This window comes from Synchiropus splendidus, chromosome 17 (genome assembly GCF_027744825.2).
Source record: "Synchiropus splendidus isolate RoL2022-P1 chromosome 17, RoL_Sspl_1.0, whole genome shotgun sequence".
Lineage (NCBI taxonomy): Eukaryota > Metazoa > Chordata > Actinopteri > Syngnathiformes > Callionymidae > Synchiropus > Synchiropus splendidus.
This window is the reverse complement of record NC_071350.1, coordinates 5,431,058-5,448,259: the sequence shown is the minus strand read 5'-3', so window position 1 is coordinate 5,448,259 and position 17,202 is coordinate 5,431,058. Positions and strand designations below refer to the sequence as shown.

Here is a 17,202-nt window from a genome sequence, read left to right as displayed (position 1 = left end):
TCTTCACTGAGATAGGAAGACAGACTGGACTGTAGACCTGTCCAGGGTGTATTCCTGCCTCTCGCCCAATGAGCGCTGAGATAGGCTCCAGCACTCCCAGCAACCCTGACCAAGAACCAAGCACTGGTTAACCGACTATGAATGTATGTATGTATTTGTGACAGACACCAACATCTGACTACATTTTATTTAATTACACAATAAAATTCATGCAGTCCACAGTACTCATGCTACTTTACATGAACAAAAACATGAAAAGGCTGATGAAACTCATTGCATATACAACGAAAGAAATAAGTTATTTCTCAATAATCCACTAAAGACGGCAATGACATTTCTTCATATGGAAAAACAAATGTGTTAAAAACAAGTGTAAGAACTAAAAAAAAAAAAAAAAAAAAAAAAAAAAAATCAGATTGACATCATTAATGTGCAGGAAAATGAGCGAAGATCACAAGCTCAGCCTTTACAGTCTCTATCTTCCTCTACAGCCACATCTAAGTTACAATCAACCACATATAAAAGAGACAAACGGTTCAGACAAACATACAGAAACTGCCGCACCGGCTTAGGATTCTTCCCTGATCGGAGTGCAGCCAGAGAAAAAACTGTTCTGGAAACTTGTCAGAATTCTTTTCTTTTTCTTCAGAAAGCTGACGGTTGTCTTGTCTTCATCCTGATCCAAATAATCCTCCTCTTCCTCTGGGGGAGTGGAACGTTCAGCAGTGGTGTGACCCATGTCTCCAATTTCTTGTAGCACCTGAAACATATTTGACATCCCACTGAGCGAACTGAAGAGGACTGGTACCTGGATCACAACACAGTGTACCAGGATGGATTTCTACTGAAATGGAGGTTCATTCTTACCTTCTTGGTTGGCGTGCAGGACGGCGGCTTGAAGAAGGTAGCGTTGTCTGGACTGACTGGAGCCTGGTCCACTGAAGACTCGGTCTTTTCTGTCTGTTGTGAATCCTGAAAGTGGCCGGTCAAAACACAAAGTGAACATCATGACCTGACAGAGCTGACATGATCCACGAGACTCACATTGTTCGCCTCGACCTGAGCCTCCATATTTCGACATTTCTCGTGATCGCACTGGCAATTCTCCCCACACGCCATCTTCCCTTTGCGACAGCGGCAGAGTTTGTTGCTGCAGCGACCTTTACACGCACACTGAGGGCCAGCAAAGACAACAACAGCAACACATCAGGCATGAAAACTGCTGGCCAGAGCCGACATGGACCAATGTGTCTACTTTTATAAACTTTCTACGTTTTTCTTTCCCCAGGTTCAATTTACTCATGACAGCTTAGCCCTTCACATTACGCAGTGTCAGCTGTTATTGCTACTATAATAAGCTGATCACCGAGTGTGCCACTAGTGAAGCTACCTAAACATCACGTCACTCTATTTACTTCATCTTTGTGTCATCCTTGTGTGGGAAGCTAATGGAAGAATCGTGGCTTGTTGCCACAGAATGACTCACCCCAGTTGCTTTTGCCTTCTTTGGAGCTTTGCGTCCTTTTTCTATTTTCTCCGGACGCCACTCGCTCTCCTCCTCTTCGTCGTCCTCGCTGGGAGACATGAGCTCTTCCATGTTGATGGCCATGCTTAGGGGTGCCTTCGCCGTTGTCAAGCGCTTGGCCTTTGGCTGTCATTGAAGAGAAATAGAAATGAATGCCAAACTTATATGGAAGTAGATGGCTACCTTCATACCTTGGGAGGAACATAGTCAAATGAATCATCTAGGCTCTTCTCACTGTTGGTTGAAGGCAGAAGAATCTTTTTTCCACTTGCTAAATGGAGCAGAGAGAACTTCTGGAGGAGAAAGAAAATGTTTTTTTTTTTTCAATTCTCTCCCTTATATTACTTCAGCGACACAACAAAAGGACAAACACAGCTGAGACAACTCTTCCTTCACCTGTCTGTATTGTTCGTTCTGCTCCACCAGTTGCTGGTTCTGCTCGCTCAACTCACGCAACTTCTCCAGCTCCTCTTCCTAAAGTGTCAGCACAGCAACACATTTAAAGAGAATAAAGGACTGTCGCTCCCTCATGGCAGGTACAAACCTGAATTTTAAGTCGCTGGAGAAGCTCCTTCTCTCTCTGACTTGCTTCCTCCTCTTTTGGAGAGTCCGATTCTTCACATATGGGTTTGTTCTGCAGCTGATTCAGGAGGTACAGAATCTGTGCAACACATTCAAACAAAAGTCGTCACATTAAATAGCTAGACAGTCAGTACAAGAAGGCACAGACATGTCCTCCTGCTCACTTTGTACTGAAGGATACTACTCTTGTCAGGGGGTTTCATCAAACAGCACGCCCATTTTCAGAGACCTCTAGGTGGCACTCATACTGTATAATCTCTACTGGTGAATGACCATTTGAATGAAACCTCCCATCATTTTCAACCGTGAGTGTCAACTACTGAGCTCTGAAAATAAGGACACTCTTTCATGAGACCTTATCAGCCCATCTTCACCGCTTCTCACCCCACCATGGGCTACAGACACCAGTGACTACGAATAAGAACCTAAAATGCCATCAGAAACACATATCCATGCAATTGCCACATTGAGAAAACAAAGAAACCTATGAGGACAACTCCAGCTAATAAAATTAACAGGGATCTAGAGACTCTGAGTCGACCTGTGTCATTATCAAAGGTTCCCTGTATTAAAAATAAGTTTAAGACTACGATCGTGAACCAAAGGCCATCACACTCTCCATAACTGTCACATGCCAGTGTCAGCTGTCAAATGCGCCGTGTTTATCAAATTTATCGGGAGATGCAGAATTGTCATTGCGGAGATTGTTGCGGGATATGGTGTCTGATATGATATCGCCCATCCCTACTGTTACAGCAAATGAGCATGGTGCTAAAAAAAGCATGTTTCATTTGGAGATTGTTAACTTTGACACCGACTTCAAAAGTTTTAAAACCAGTCAACTGGTTGTCAAGAGAAGGTGATCGACCAATGACACATATCCTCGTTCATCTTGTCCCATTTGTCCCTACTTCATCCTGCCACCTCTCCACTGCCAGAAAGTGTGGCAGGGGATCAGTAATTCAAATGACGTCTCTGATGTTCTTTGGACCCCCGACTGCCCATGTCATTACCTTCTCCTGATGTCTCTGCTCCAGCTCCACTAGCTGCTCCTGGTGCTCCACATCCATAGTGGACATCACGTGTCTCTCGTCAGCCAACATCTTCCTCACATCTTGGGAGTTTGCCTTTTCCTGTTGAAGTTCGCTCTCCAGCTTGGAACTCGCCGTCTTTGCTGACACCAGCTGAAGGAAAGCACATTGAATAATATCAATAATAAAATCACTTCAACAGGTCAGATCATTGTCTGTCTGTTTCGCTCACCTCAGATAGCAACAGCCGGATGGCAGACTTGGCATCCACAATGCTGGTGATGCTGTGAATGCGCTGTTTGAGGCGACCCTCGCCGTCAGCCACCAGAACCTTCTGCTGCAGATCAGCAATCTGCGCGTTCCTGTCGAAAAGACACCGGGGAAATTCATCTTCATTCCTCTCATTGATTCTCAAACAAATATCCATGAGCAACGATGAGCCAGCACATTTGAGCTATTTGAGGGGAAATGTACTGTATATTATATATCAAAGTGTCTCAATGAGAGACACCGATCTTGTAGGACACTGCCTGGACAGGCATGTTGCAGTCTGAGGAGGCTGCAGGCAGTCCTGGGAGATAATGTCTCACTCTGTCCTAGGAATTCTCCCATGAAGAATTCTCTCCAGAACCTCTGTTGAGCACTCAGGCTGACAGATGGTGGATAAGGGAAAGCCTTGTATTATGGCAAGTGAGCTTCACATGCAAAAGTGTTTACCAAACAGAATGGAACAGAATTTTACTTGGCGACAGCATAGTAACAGACATTAAAGATGGCAGTGATACTGTGTTTTCCCAATTCACTTCTCATAATACAACGACTGCAGAGGCTGTTTGGATCACTGCGTAACAATATAATGGCTGCAAATGAAAAACTGGTTGGTTAAAGGCTGAATTTTTCCTCAAATTCAGATTCAAACCCAGATGTAATGGAATGCGATTTTCTAATTGCAAAGGCTGCGACTTGGAATACAAACGCCTGCCATCAAACTAATGCGATCTCTGTGAGACTGTAGTTGAAAATTCTGGCAACCGACTGCACCAGATCTGGCACCCAATCCACCAGTCACAGAGGCACCAAGCCATCTTTTTCAGTGGTGACTGCACAGTCTGACGACCAACCATTCAACAGCAGTTGAAGAATATCTGGACTGTCAGACCCATGTCTCACATTTCTGCACCGTCCGTGGTGTCAAGTATCAAGTGTGGTGGGCTCCGTCATCTTTGTGACACTTCAAGGCTGAGCGTCATTCAAAGTCTGTATTCAGTGTTGAACGCAGTCCAGACTAGGGGTGTTAGTCAAGTACTGCGATATTTCAGGGAAAACATCAAGTATCACAACATTTGAGTGTGTCATTATTTTCTGTGTGATATTGTCTTGATATTTTAAGTTGTCTATATTGATATTTCATACATAGATCGTTGTGATACGCTGCTGCATTTGTGTCATGTTTAATACCAACTTTTCCTTTTTTTCTGTTTTCCTTTTCTCCTCCGAGTGCAAAAGTTAACTGAAAGTGTAACTGGTCTGGCGTCATAACAATACAATAGTTTTCATGCAGATGATATTGTACTGAACTGATTTCTTCCATTAACAGCACTTATTATTGCAAGATACCTGCCAGTACACCTAGTCTAGACGTGGAAAGAAAAGAGTACCTGTGTGTTGGAATAAATATATTTAACTACATACTTGTAGTTAAATAAATATGTAATTCATATCAATGCAAGCATCAATATACAGTATCTCATTTCATCACAATATGTAGGCCTGGCTTACAGGGAACAAGTGTTTATATGGTGAATGTATCAGATGTTGTTGGTCATACATTTAATTTGTATCCAACTTTTAAACCACAAAGCGAACTTTGATGCTCTACAAGGGTCAAAGTTTTGAAGTGAGACATCACATTAGCCGTTAGCTCTGCAGTACAGACAGTCGTGGTTCCATCAAGGAACCCTTCATCATGCTGTCGTGAAGGTGTGTAGTCAAGTTAGAGGCATGTTAGGTTTAAAAACAACTTGTGCATTTGACCAGATTCTTTGCAGTGAGTGTGTGTGGGAAGAGAAGCAGACCTCTGCTGTGAACCGCGGGGTGATTTTTTCCATTACTACAAGCTAGCTACAAGCTAGTTTTGTAAATGATTGTGTGAAGTTTGGAACCTATCTGCATTTCATCCTCTCATCAAACATCCCATCAATCACAGCGCTTTCATGCTGCGCGTGTCGTGACTCACTAGATGTGGATAACCTCGAGGTGACGCCAGTAAACAAATATGGCACACGCAATGGCTAAGCTATGGCTGCAAAAGGGTTGTGCATTGGCGTATTTGATGATATTCAGCTAAATTACCAGGCGGAAACGTTCTCAGGACGCCCAGACACCCTCCCAGCTAAAAGCCTTCCTGACAATCTCTCACAGCACTCTAGTGTGTCACAGGATGAAAAACACTGCTTTAAATTATGTATTTCAAATGACCAACTCACCTGAGGCCCATTTCTGTCTCAAGGTTCTCAACCTGTTTACTCAGTGGAGTCTCAAGCGCCCCCTGGGTCTCCAACTCTGAGATGATCAATGTACGGCGCTACATGAAGGATCAGATGAGACAAACATGTGTCATCATCTGGTCACACCTCATCACACATCATAAGGCATAGCTCAGTAGAGTGAACTCACCCTGATTTTAGCAGCCGGTCGCTCCCCTGCCTCCATTTGTTGTTTGAGATGGTTGATCTCCTGGGCCAAGACTTTTCTGTCCTCTAGCAGGTCATTAAGGTGGCGCTGAGCTTCCTCTGTGCTTACCATCACCTCCACTTCATTGAGCAGCCAAGACTGAGGGGAAACAGAGGAATTACTACGATCAAAAACAGATCGAGATCAAAGATCGTTTCTCTCTTTGCTTATTCACCCCAAGTGTCAAGTGTATGGACTGGTAGACTAATACTCATAGGCAACAGCTTGCATTATGAATGACAAAACTGTGGTTCAGGGAAAAATTCTGCAGACGCAGACTTACACATAATAACAGACTTTTAAAGGTCTGGAAAACAGGGTTTCAAAATTGTATACATTTTCAGACATGCGCAAACACCCTGCATTTTGTAATCATTCATTAATACAAAAAAAACCAAACCAGTACCCTTAGCAGGATCCTAGTCAGTGTCATAAATTGGAAGCATATTAACCATTCCTACCTTCATTCGTGCTGTGGCTCCTTCAATCCCTCTGTTCTGAGAATCTTTGCGCTTCTCCGCAACCTCACTTCTCTTCTGTAGTGCATCTTTCAGGCGTTTATTAGCTGCAGCAGCCTGTTGTGAATGAAATAATTTGACTGTGAGCCGCAATATATATCAAAAGTGTCTCAGTAATGTTACATACAGCATAATCACTCCTTCCAGGATTTTTTTTTGTTGCAGCCAAAATGCCAGATTTCCAGAGTTTAACAAAAAAAAAATGCCAGGCTACAAAGATTTTCATAAAATAAGTTTGGTTTGGTTTAAGTGCGAAGAACACACTAAATTAAAAAAAAAAAAATTATGATGTACTGCGAGTAGTCCAGGCTGACAGCGTGTAGCGAGTGCTCATTGTTTTGTCACAGAGCTCCTCATATGAGCGGTAAGGGTAGGTAAATGTGTTTGTGCAACCAGAGTTTTTCAATGGCTCATCCCAGTGAATTACAGCTGCAACTGGTGATATGTAACATGGTTGGGGTGTAGAGTGTCAGAAACAGCGTTGAGAGATGGATCTCGTGTTCAGCCATGTTTGTTCATGTTGTCCCCATATAGTGTTCGGGTGAGAAAGCGCCACACTAGTGAGTCCCGCTTTTAAGTTCTGTCTATTGTACATTTCAAAAATTGAAATTTGAACATTTAAGAATTGATTCAGAATGATTCCATCGAGACCATTGGTGGCAATACTTGTGGGCAAATGTGAGTGTTTGGCATCGACTTCATCTCAACAAGGCAGGAGTGAATATGACGACGCTCATGCTGCTTAAAGGGGTGGGTGAAAAGAGGCTGAAGTGACTGGTGGAATTTACATGAAAGCTGCGATGATTGGAGAAGGTTGCACAGCCTCACAGAACTTGCCATTGGTTGCAACATCACCATTGGCTGGCAGGACTGTATAATGGAGTTTGACATGCTATATGGCGTGTGTGTGAAGATCTTGCCTCTTCTGTTTTCCTGCGCAGGGTGTTGGCCTGCTTTTGGAAATCCCTCTCCAGTTTCATCAGCTCGTACTGACGTTTGCGGTCCTGTTACGTAGTTAAGACATTTGACAGCAAGAATAAGGGGAGGCGTTTCAAAATTCACTGAAAGACATTAATGCAACTTTTGTCACAGCAGGTCTTACCTTTTCTTTCAGCTGTAAAACCTCTCGATCCTTCTTATTCTTCCACAGTCTGAACTTTTCAGAATCCTCCCTCATTTGCTTCATGAGCTGAACACGCTGAGACTTCATGGCCTGCAACAACCAAAGATGTCACTGTTTCTGCCTATTCTGTGGAGCACACAACCCTATCAAGCGCCTTTGCATCAATGCCTTGCCATAATACAAAAAAAATTGCAAGGAGTCACAGAATGTAACCCTAGATGTAATCCTCTGTTTCAATATCAACATTTCAAGTGTCATCGAAATTTGTTCATATCTTTCAGGCACTTTAAATAAATGTAAATGGTAGCCGGGGTCCCAGCTTACAAACTTGGACAAAAAGATAAAAAAACCTTATAGATAAATTACCTGAATTTCCTGCATCAGTTTGCTAACTTTCTGAACAGAAGACTCTTTGACTTTGAGAAGTTTAGATTGTTCCACAAGCTTTTTCTTCATGTCCACTAACTGGTTCTCCAGCTCTTGCAGCCTCTTTCTTCTTTGCTCGCTCAACCTAGGAGACGTCATTTATCAGAGGAACCATGAAAGCATTTCATGATAATTATCCACTTTTATATCAAAAGTAATTTGCTGATCAACTTTCGCGGAGACAGCAGTGCTCATACTTGGCCTGGTTAGTGTCCTTCTTTGCAGACTGAAGAGCCAGAACAAGAGTTTCTTTCTCTTTCTGCAGTGCATCTACAGCCGATTGGAGGCTCTGAACATTTTTCTGTGTTGACAACAAGAAGACAAAGAGTGAAAAATAACAATAATAGTACAGTCTAGTCAGATGTCACAGAAACGCCCATAACCTGATGTTCAGACTGCATGGGCTCCAACTGGCTGTCATTTTGGCACATTTTCTTCACAAAAGCCTCCTTGAAATGCAGCACTTTGTTGAGCTCAATCAGCTCCTTTGAAAGTTGGGCCTGGCGCAGTGCATGGTTGGCTGTAAAGGAGTCGGATGGGTCCTTGTCAGCCCCGGCAGTGATGGCCTGTGAGTCAGAAGAGGAGATGCAACATCTGAATTATTTGGTTAACATCCCACAGACCAGGTAACTTATTTGCCATTTGAAATAAAACAAGCAAGATACTTAAATATGCCATAAACTCTTGACTAGAGTGCACTGTAATATTAGTCGTACCCACTAAATTTATAAAGAAAAATAGAAATAGAAATAGAAAAATAGGTCTTGTTCATAGATAAATCGCACCGGTCCACAAGTTGTGGGTAGAGTGGTGCTGTCTGCACCATAGAAAGGTCAGTGGTGCACCCAGCTAAAAAAAAATGCATGAGGATCGCTTCTAAACTACTTTTAAAAATGGGGTCCAGGATCGACTCTTGAAACAAAGCTCGGCGATGATCTGAACTTGAATCATGAACTCATCACATCTCATTTACATTACAGTGCTCAAAATGCACTGTTTTTGCCTACGTGTCCAAAGATTGGACACCACCGTTGCTGCAGCTCCTGGAGATTGGCTCTATTGGTGGAGCTGCTGACATATTGCTTTAAGGCAGACCTGGGCAAAGTGCGGCCCGGGGGCCAAATGCGGCCCTTTGACTGTATTTATGTGGCCCTCCTGGAGTCAGAGCAAAACTATAAAACTGACATTGTTGTTGTCTCTGACATTTTGTCTTATGGATTGTTTTTTGTTTATTATGATGTAACTGAAACATAACCTTCTTGTTTAATTATTTTTTCTAAATCTTCTCTCGTGGCTATTTTAGGAGCATTTCTTGTCAGTAAGTAAATTTTGAAATGTATGAGCCACATTGACAATCTTTAAATGGAATGTGGTTTAAATTAAATAAAACACAACAAACCAACAGTTTCTATGCATTTTTACAGTGTAGATTCATAATCACACATGATTTTTATTTTCAATTTTCTCTTGTCCTCCTCTCTTTGTGTTTGACGGCCCTTCTCAACGGTCACAATATATAACCCGGCCCCTTGGGAAATTTAATTGCCCACCTCTGCTTTAAGGTAAATAAAACACCTGTGATTTCGTCAGCATGATGTGACAAGGCTCAATATTTTGGCAGCATGAGGCTCTTTCGCCTGTAAAAATGTGTATGTTATTAGTAGTAGAATAGTAGCTGATAAGCCGCAGGGCTCAGACAGCGAGAAAAAAGTAGCAGCATATAGTCTGGAATTTTTTGGATATTATATATTATATTAAACTGGAATAAATAAGAGCCAAACTATAACATCACAGTTGTTTTATCAACCTCCTTTGGTAACTTGACAGAAAGAATGCAACATAAAAGAAATTAAAAGATTCATTTGAATACCATTATTACGTTTTTTGTATTGTGATAATCATTATCACACTTTTTGCCCACAATTATCCTGAAGAGAAACAGTGACACTCCAATTGCACATGGCAGACACGGCTGATATGAGAAATGCTACAGGATACAGGACTTCACCAAAAAAAAAAACAAAAAAAAAAACAAACCGCAGGAGAAGCGTCCAAATCGCCGTTCCCTTCGACTCCATCTTCAGCCACTGTCATCGCTTCAATAGAGGCAGCAATTCCAGCGCTCTCATTCTGTGAAAAACAAAATCCGAATGAGCGGACTCAACGGCAAAAGTAAATTATTTTGGTGCATTTGTCATAGATAAGATTAAAAATGATCAACAGAAAATGATAGAATCTACAAATGCATAAGAGTAAATAGTTCAGTAAGTTCACATTTTTTTTTACATTGACAGCGTTAAAGTTACGTTTAGGTTACACAAAACTAACTTTTACTGGTATTTGGGTTCTCGGTTTGAGTCATTTGTTGGCCGATCATTCATGTGAAAGATAAAATAAAAGAAATTTTGATATCACATGAAGTGGGATGTCGAAGTGGGGATAATGGGCAAAAAGGGAATTCAGTGAGGATGTTTTCCAAATAAACAAATTACTATGTGACTCCAATATATTTAGTTCAAAAAAGCCTTTTAAATCTAGGTATGAACTCTTGTAAAAAAAAACAAAACAGATACACAACGTGATTGGTAATGACCTTGAGCTCCAAAATAACATCCTGCAGGTTCTTCATTACTTCAACATTCTCCTTAAGCTCCTGGTCCTCCAGAGCCTCCAACAGCTTCTCCAGATCAACTGTGCATCTGAGACAAATGGAAGAAGACAATTTATTCAAGAATAAAAATCTACCCATGGTTTTCCATCAAATTATCGTTGTCAACTCACGCTGCATGTTGACGCAGTTGCTCAAGTCTGCTTTGTAACTTCTCATTTGCTTGTTCGGTCTGAAATGAAAGGCAAACTCAGAAGCATGTAGAAAGGAAAACCGACTGTACGTGAATCAGTTATGTATTCATTCAACATGTGCCATCAAAATATAAACAGAATCAAATGGAACACTTGACCCACCATGATTATCTTCTCAAACATGAGGGCCGTCTGTCCAGCTGCTTCGCCCAGCTCTCTGCTCAGCTTGTTGTTCTCATCCTGCAGATCACGGTTCTTCTGCACTAGCTTGTTAATATTTTCTCCAGACTCCTGCCTGCCGGGAGAAAATCTGTCACTCTTTCAACTTGCAGGGAATAGTTTTGAATTTCAGCAAAAACGCTGTGTCAACCTCACCCTGAAAGCACAGGTGCAACACCTCCACGAGCATGAAGCAGCATCACCTGCAACTCCTGGACCTATGAAAATGGCACAATTGGAAGGTGAGTTTGCAGCACAATGTGGGGAAAAAAACAATTAATTTACCTGCTGTTTCAAACGGTTCACCTCTGCAGCTCTGGGGTCAACATTAATGATAGGTTTGTTTTTGATTTTACGAGCTCTGTCTGCATATCGCAGCGTGTTGATGGTTTCCTCCATGTTAGAGTCTGCAGGGCTGACGCAAGCTATCATTAACGTGTGGCTGTTTCCTCCCAACGAGTCTAATGAAAAGAGAAAAAAAAGATGTTAGTGTAGCTTTTTCCTTTCACCATGTTGCAACAAAGACATACTTGGAGAAGAGAATACATCGTTCATAAAACAACATCACTGGGGCATCACTTGGAAGTACCAGGTACTTCAAGGTAAGTATACTAGTTCTCCAAATAATCTGACAAACAGGGACCCCCTAGTGCACCCTTGCCAAACTTGGACACCTTGTGATGGGCCAAAGAATTTCACTCCATAGGCCACAAGTGTGAGACCCATGATAAAGAAGGAATAGAGAAGCTAACCCCCACTGTGCCTTACATACCCTGCAACAGTCGAGTGAGTTTCGAGTCTCTGTACGGAACAAACGTGTTCTTCTTGCTTTCATCTCCAAGGGCACTGATCACATTTCCCAAAGAGAGAAGGCCTCTGTTGATGCTGATGCCTGCAGAGAGAAACATAAAAGTGGATATTTCAGACACACTAAACTACAAAGACAAAGCTCTGCATTTCTAACACAGCGTGGTTGAAAAGCTAAATTGAATTTGTTGCCATATCAAAAAGAACACTGCACAACCTTCTTTCAAACGATCTCCCTCTGCTTTAGTTTTCTTTTGCCTTTCAGATCCTGCCAGATCCACAAGGTGCAATTTAGATATTACAGAGTCCACTCTGTAGAATGAAAAAACAACACAGATGAGAGTAGATGAGTTTCTTTAACATGACATGACTTAATTGTACAACACTGGTAAAAGAAAGAAACATTTAAAGGTAGTTTTTAAGAAAGTTAATGTCCATAAAGATTCATATAATAGTGATTTTATATTGATAGACACAGTTAAGCAGACAATCTTCATCTGAGTGTACCAACCAAGTTTTCATTGCAACAGAGCATAAAAGAGATGTGTATCAGAAATAAGAGAGAATTTCAAACAAAATCAGTGTGTTTTTCTTAAATTTCCAAAAAGCCTTTTTATATGAAAAGATATTCCTCTAATAGAAACCCTGGAAGGGAAATGGGTATAAGATAATAAACTTGTTTTATGGCCAAAAACCATGCTGTGTGTAGCACAGCTATTGAGAAAGTTTGCCATGACAACATTTAGCTTGTGAACGTAAACATGAGAACAATAAAGAAGGTCAACCCACTTGTCACCACTCCTGCGCTGCTCCAACGTGATGGTGAAGATTGCATGTGAGCGCGATGATGCAGCATTCATGGCTGTGGAGCCAACGGTGCGGACAGAATTGCCAAGCTCTAGACAGCTGACCATCTCATGTGCAGAGAACACCTGCCTCTCAGTCAACCCCACAATCTGAAAAGTAAAATGCAATCTACATGTAGTTCTGTTTGTGGTCAAGTTGTGGTGGGAACAGCTGATTCATTGCTACAATTGGAAGTTAACTGCTTTCCATTCCATGAATATGACAGTGGCTAACCTTTATTCCATCTTTGGGGTCTTCTCGAATGCTAATGGCAGGCTTATCCTTCGCTGTACACAGCAGATCCAGGACATCTTCATTGTAGATCTGCGAAAACAGTTAAACACTGTAGCTGCTGCATCTCAAAACATTTCAAAAGTGATGAGGCAACCTCCAAGTAAGAGACAGCAAGGCAGAATTCACAGTCCTCTCTCCTCTCCTTTTCAGCAAAGATATTTTGGACAACTCGTGGGATAACACCAACAGAGGGATCATTTTCTTGCGCTGAAGTGTAGGTTCCTCCCATGGAAAAGGTCTTCCCTGATCCAGTTTGTCCATAAGCCAGTACTGTTGCATGGTAGCCTACGAGAGACATTTGACAGTGTGTTGAAATAATTCACATTGTTCTATTTTTCTGACATATTCCATATATAGACTAGTGACTATCACACATTTAGCAATGCTGGATAATACCGATAAAAATGACTCTACAGCTCGGAATTCTTGTTTTAACCCTGTTGGGATTTCACCATGAGTGAGTGCCCATCATCTGCTATTGTTTTCCATTAATGTGTTGCTGTTCAGATGGGACACTATGAACTGAATAATGAGTAACAAACACAACAGGTACTTGACCGGTGCACACAGAGAAAAGTTCCTCAGTTATTTGTTAGAGAAAAGTCATGAAATTACAAGTTATGGTCCATTGTGTGTATACTTTCTGGATTTAAGATGCTGTTTTTGACTGGACTTGTTGCGACAGAGTTTACATAGAGTCTGGTCTGTTTGGTTATAAATTATTACTGTGGCACCTGCAGAATCCATTGCTGAAGCAATGTTTAGCATGACTAGTTTCCACCATGATTCTCGTTGCTACTTAGAGAGATAGTGTTAACTGAGAAATGTAATGTGTAATTCTCCAGCTGCTGCCAGAGAAACGACTCAGCTACTGGAGGATTTTTAGGATCATAATTTTAACCATGTTTAATTCAAGGAAGCGTTCAACAATGACATTAGTTGTTACAGAGACTGTTTTATTTGATGATCTGAGATGATCTCCCTGCACTAACCTGGGGTTACATTATGGTGCTTCATCTATCGTGTGTGTGGTCCCGGACCGTAACCTCTGCAATAAAGGAGGAACATTAAAGATACTGTTTTTCGGGGGGCAAGTAACGCCTGAAACCGTGATACCCCGAGCAACAAATATCCATCAAGGATTTCATCTGGGCTGCATGCTAGAGTTTTAAAATTTGTTATGGATTTATTTCCAGGTGCAATAAATTGAGAAATAATCGCATTCATTTCTGAAAAAAAGAAATGCTTTGACTAAGAACAAATAACATTTTAAACTGCTCTTTTTTTCCCCACTGTTGAAATGCGAAGCGAGAAAGGTAATTCACAAAGAGTTCACACATCAGCTTTTCCTTTTTCTTTTTTTTTTAAACAGGGCACGATTACTAATACCTAGGATGATTTTAGGGCCGGGGCGATTATGGCAAAAACGATTCCTTTTGGTCAAATTCTGATCCCAATAGACTTTTGATATTTTTTTATAAATCTACTCATCTTTCAACTTCATGATAAAAAAAAAACCTTTCCCTAAACAAATTCTAAAATAGTTATCCCAAACTGGGAAAATACTGACGCTGAGAAACTGTCAGAAAGAGACAAATAGAAAAAGCAGGGCTGTAGTGATCACATCGGCCTGTCAAAAAAGTGTTCCAAGAATATCCTACATCTTTGCACACTGACAATAAAAGACGAGGTTTACCTTTGAAAAGTCCACACAGTAAGGGAGACACAGCAGTGCTGAAAACTTCCTCTTGCTCTGCAGTTGGATCAAACACGTAATCATATGTGAAAGCCTTCTCTGCACCCACAACCACCTGAAAATGAACAACATTGTGAAAATTTGTGCCTTGGGAGTACACACAAGAACATGGCAGTACATCTTTAAGATGAACAAAATGTCAGAGCATTATATGAAATCAAAAGGAAAATGACTTACAGGTTTGGGAGGGAAGGGATTAATTACGTTCTATCTAGGGATGCTCCGATCAGAATGTTTGCTGCTGATCACCGAACCATTAAACCATTGTAATTCAGACGGTCACATTTTTCCTCTTCAAAGAGGGGAAAAAATAGAAAAACCTTGCAGAATGCAGCAACTATTCTGTCAAAAGAACAACTGAAAAAATTTCATGCGAGATGTCGCAGTTTGGTGTCTGTGAAATATTTATATAGTGACCGCTTGTATCGGGACACTGAGACATAGAACACTGCATTTATGAAAGTTTCCACTCCCAACGTTTTCAAAAGTTTCAGATTCAGGTGGCTAATGAATGTGGCACCTGACTCCAAAATGGCGACGGATCCGGTCATTTCCGTCTCTGCATAAACAACACCTGGGAAAGGTTGGTCCTTTAACTTGGCGAAATGAATGATTATTTCTTGGGAATTTAGCTTATGTCATGAATGTCACGCACAGAGCGGCGGGTGTTGCTAAGCAGTAGCTGTGCTAACAGCCTGCTGCTGAGGAACCAGCGGTCTCACTTTCTTGAGCCCAGAAAACTCTCTGTGCTCCGTGAAATGCTGGTGCTTTAAACTGCGTATTTTATTTTAATGCGCTTCCCACAGCATTTTCCTGTGCATGTCCTGCAGGATCCATACATACTTGACGTGATACATTGAAAGAAGCTCCATGGCAGACATGCTGCTGCAGAGTGAGCAGCGTGTAAGGAAGAATGGCTCCGTCATGGCAAATAGTGATCGGCATTCACTGATCACACTGAAATCCATCCCGATCTGTGACAGATTGATCGGAGCATCCCTAGTTCTATCTATCTATGTGCATGAGGACACAAAGATGTATAAACACATGAGGGAGCGGGGCAGTTATTTTGTGTAACACTATGATACAAAATGTTGACGTGACAACAAACCTGAGGCTCCCCAGGTACAAAAGTGAGGCAACACTGACATCCTTCGTTGACTTCTTTAGGCACCAAAGGGCGACATCTTAGGGCAACCCGCACTGGGATGACCTTATCATCATTGCTAGACATGATGCCAGGGTGTGGTCTACTGCTGTTGGTTAGGGGGGGAAAAAACACAATATTAATATAACAAAATAAAATAAAGCTTACACATTATGAAATAGATGTTAACAATATTAGATGAGACGATGTTGGAGCTGATAGATGCACGACATGAGATTGCTTCTGTGACCTCCTACCTCGAGGAATTGCTTCAGTTTCTAAACAAATTTTAATACAACATATCCAGACACAGTGAGAGATCAAGGCTGCACACTAGCAAAGGCAAAGGAGGCCTCTCAAACAAAATCAGGAAAACAACCTTGTCCATGAAATCACAGTTGTTGCTAAAATCATATCCATAAAACTATGAAAGTGGCAAGGAAAGTCAAGGGGAAGTCCAATTATGAAAATACTACTAAACATAAAACAACACAGCAATTACGAGAATCTAACCGTCAACAACAGTGGTGGGACCCCACAGAATTGGTGGTGGAACCCTGCGGCGATGGGTCCTACTGAGCTGAAGGAGGATGCTGAGGCAGCTGACAGGTATCGTCAGGCCAAGAAGAGGGCAGCAGTGACACGCCATGGCAAAGCAGGTGGATACCCAACATGGGAAGAGGTCAGCCTCAAATGTTAACATCTGGTCTGTTAACAGATTATGACAGCTCCTCTTCTGTGTGTTCAGCATTCGTTTGTTCTGAATAACAAAACAGAAATACCCCAGAACAAATGCAGTATAAAGACTGCATTGTTAACCGTGTAACGGCCATATTACCGGGGTGGCCTGCTTTTAAATGGATGCCAACGTGCCTCAACTAAACGAAAAACGTTGAAGCTACACAAGCCAGGTCCGACCATTTTCAAACGTTAACCCAGAGAACTGTTTTTAACTGCTACCTTGTAACCGTCGAGAACGAAAGAAGTGACCCGTGTATTTACAAAGCTACCGTTACTTTACCGTTAACTCCTCCAGTGGCAAGGTCACAAGATCTCGAAACAACGGAGTATGACAGCGCCAATTACAGTTAGACGACTTTAACAAAACGGTCTTCAACAATAAACATCGTGCGACTTCAGCCACCCTTCCGTGTACTCGCGTTCGTGTCTCACAGAAGTGCTTCTCTTGCCCGCCACTTTCAAACACACAGCTCCGCCTCTTCGCTACTTCGTCTACTTGTATTCGCCGGATTGAACAATGGAGGTAGAGCACTCTACTGACATCTACCGGACAAACATGATAGATAGATAGATAGATAGATAGATAGATAGATAGATAGATAGATAGATAGATAGATAGATAGATAGATAGATAGTGATCTAAATGTCAGTG

At 41.7% G+C, this 17,202-nt stretch overlaps 1 protein-coding gene across 3 annotated transcripts; it reads right to left on the bottom strand.

The window, feature by feature from the left end:
- Positions 1–222: 222 nt before the first annotated feature.
- On the bottom strand, positions 223–17,092 carry kif4 (kinesin family member 4). 3 transcript variants are annotated; one of them, XM_053847288.1, is made up of 31 exons: positions 16,983–17,092; positions 15,774–15,918; positions 14,603–14,717; positions 13,001–13,191; positions 12,847–12,936; positions 12,556–12,722; positions 11,984–12,078; positions 11,732–11,851; positions 11,245–11,420; positions 11,116–11,177; positions 10,903–11,035; positions 10,720–10,778; positions 10,532–10,637; positions 9,976–10,068; positions 8,322–8,504; positions 8,136–8,239; positions 7,879–8,023; positions 7,492–7,602; positions 7,310–7,393; positions 6,333–6,446; positions 5,815–5,970; positions 5,625–5,722; positions 3,371–3,500; positions 3,121–3,291; positions 2,070–2,186; positions 1,922–1,999; positions 1,717–1,818; positions 1,487–1,651; positions 1,045–1,173; positions 868–972; positions 223–760 (listed from the first exon to the last, which is right to left on the bottom strand). In XM_053847288.1, exons 2-31 carry the CDS (start codon positions 15,894–15,896, stop codon positions 569–571), a joined length of 3,714 nt encoding a protein of 1,237 aa, XP_053703263.1. In that variant the 5' UTR covers positions 15,897–15,918; positions 16,983–17,092; the 3' UTR covers positions 223–568. The 3 variants fall into 3 exon arrangements, with proteins under 3 accessions (XP_053703263.1, XP_053703262.1, XP_053703264.1); XM_053847287.1 differs by having other exon boundaries at positions 16,831–16,995; XM_053847289.1 differs by lacking the exons at positions 14,603–14,717; positions 15,774–15,918; positions 16,983–17,092 and adding an exon at positions 13,899–13,942.
- Between the last annotated feature and the right edge of the window lie 110 nt (positions 17,093–17,202).

Bases quoted from the DNA above. Each gene is read 5' to 3' on its own strand.
- kif4 (XM_053847288.1), bottom strand. From the start codon at position 15,896: ATGTCTAGCAATGATGATAAGGTCATCCCAGTGCGGGTTGCCCTAAGA. The intron at 14,718-15,773 runs GTTTGTTGTCAC...GTTCATTTTCAG, and splicing joins TTGTACCTGGGGAGCCTCAG to GTGGTTGTGGGTGCAGAGAA. The intron at 10,069-10,531 runs GTCATTACCAAT...TGTTTTTCACAG, and splicing joins ATGTTATTTTGGAGCTCAAG to AATGAGAGCGCTGGAATTGC.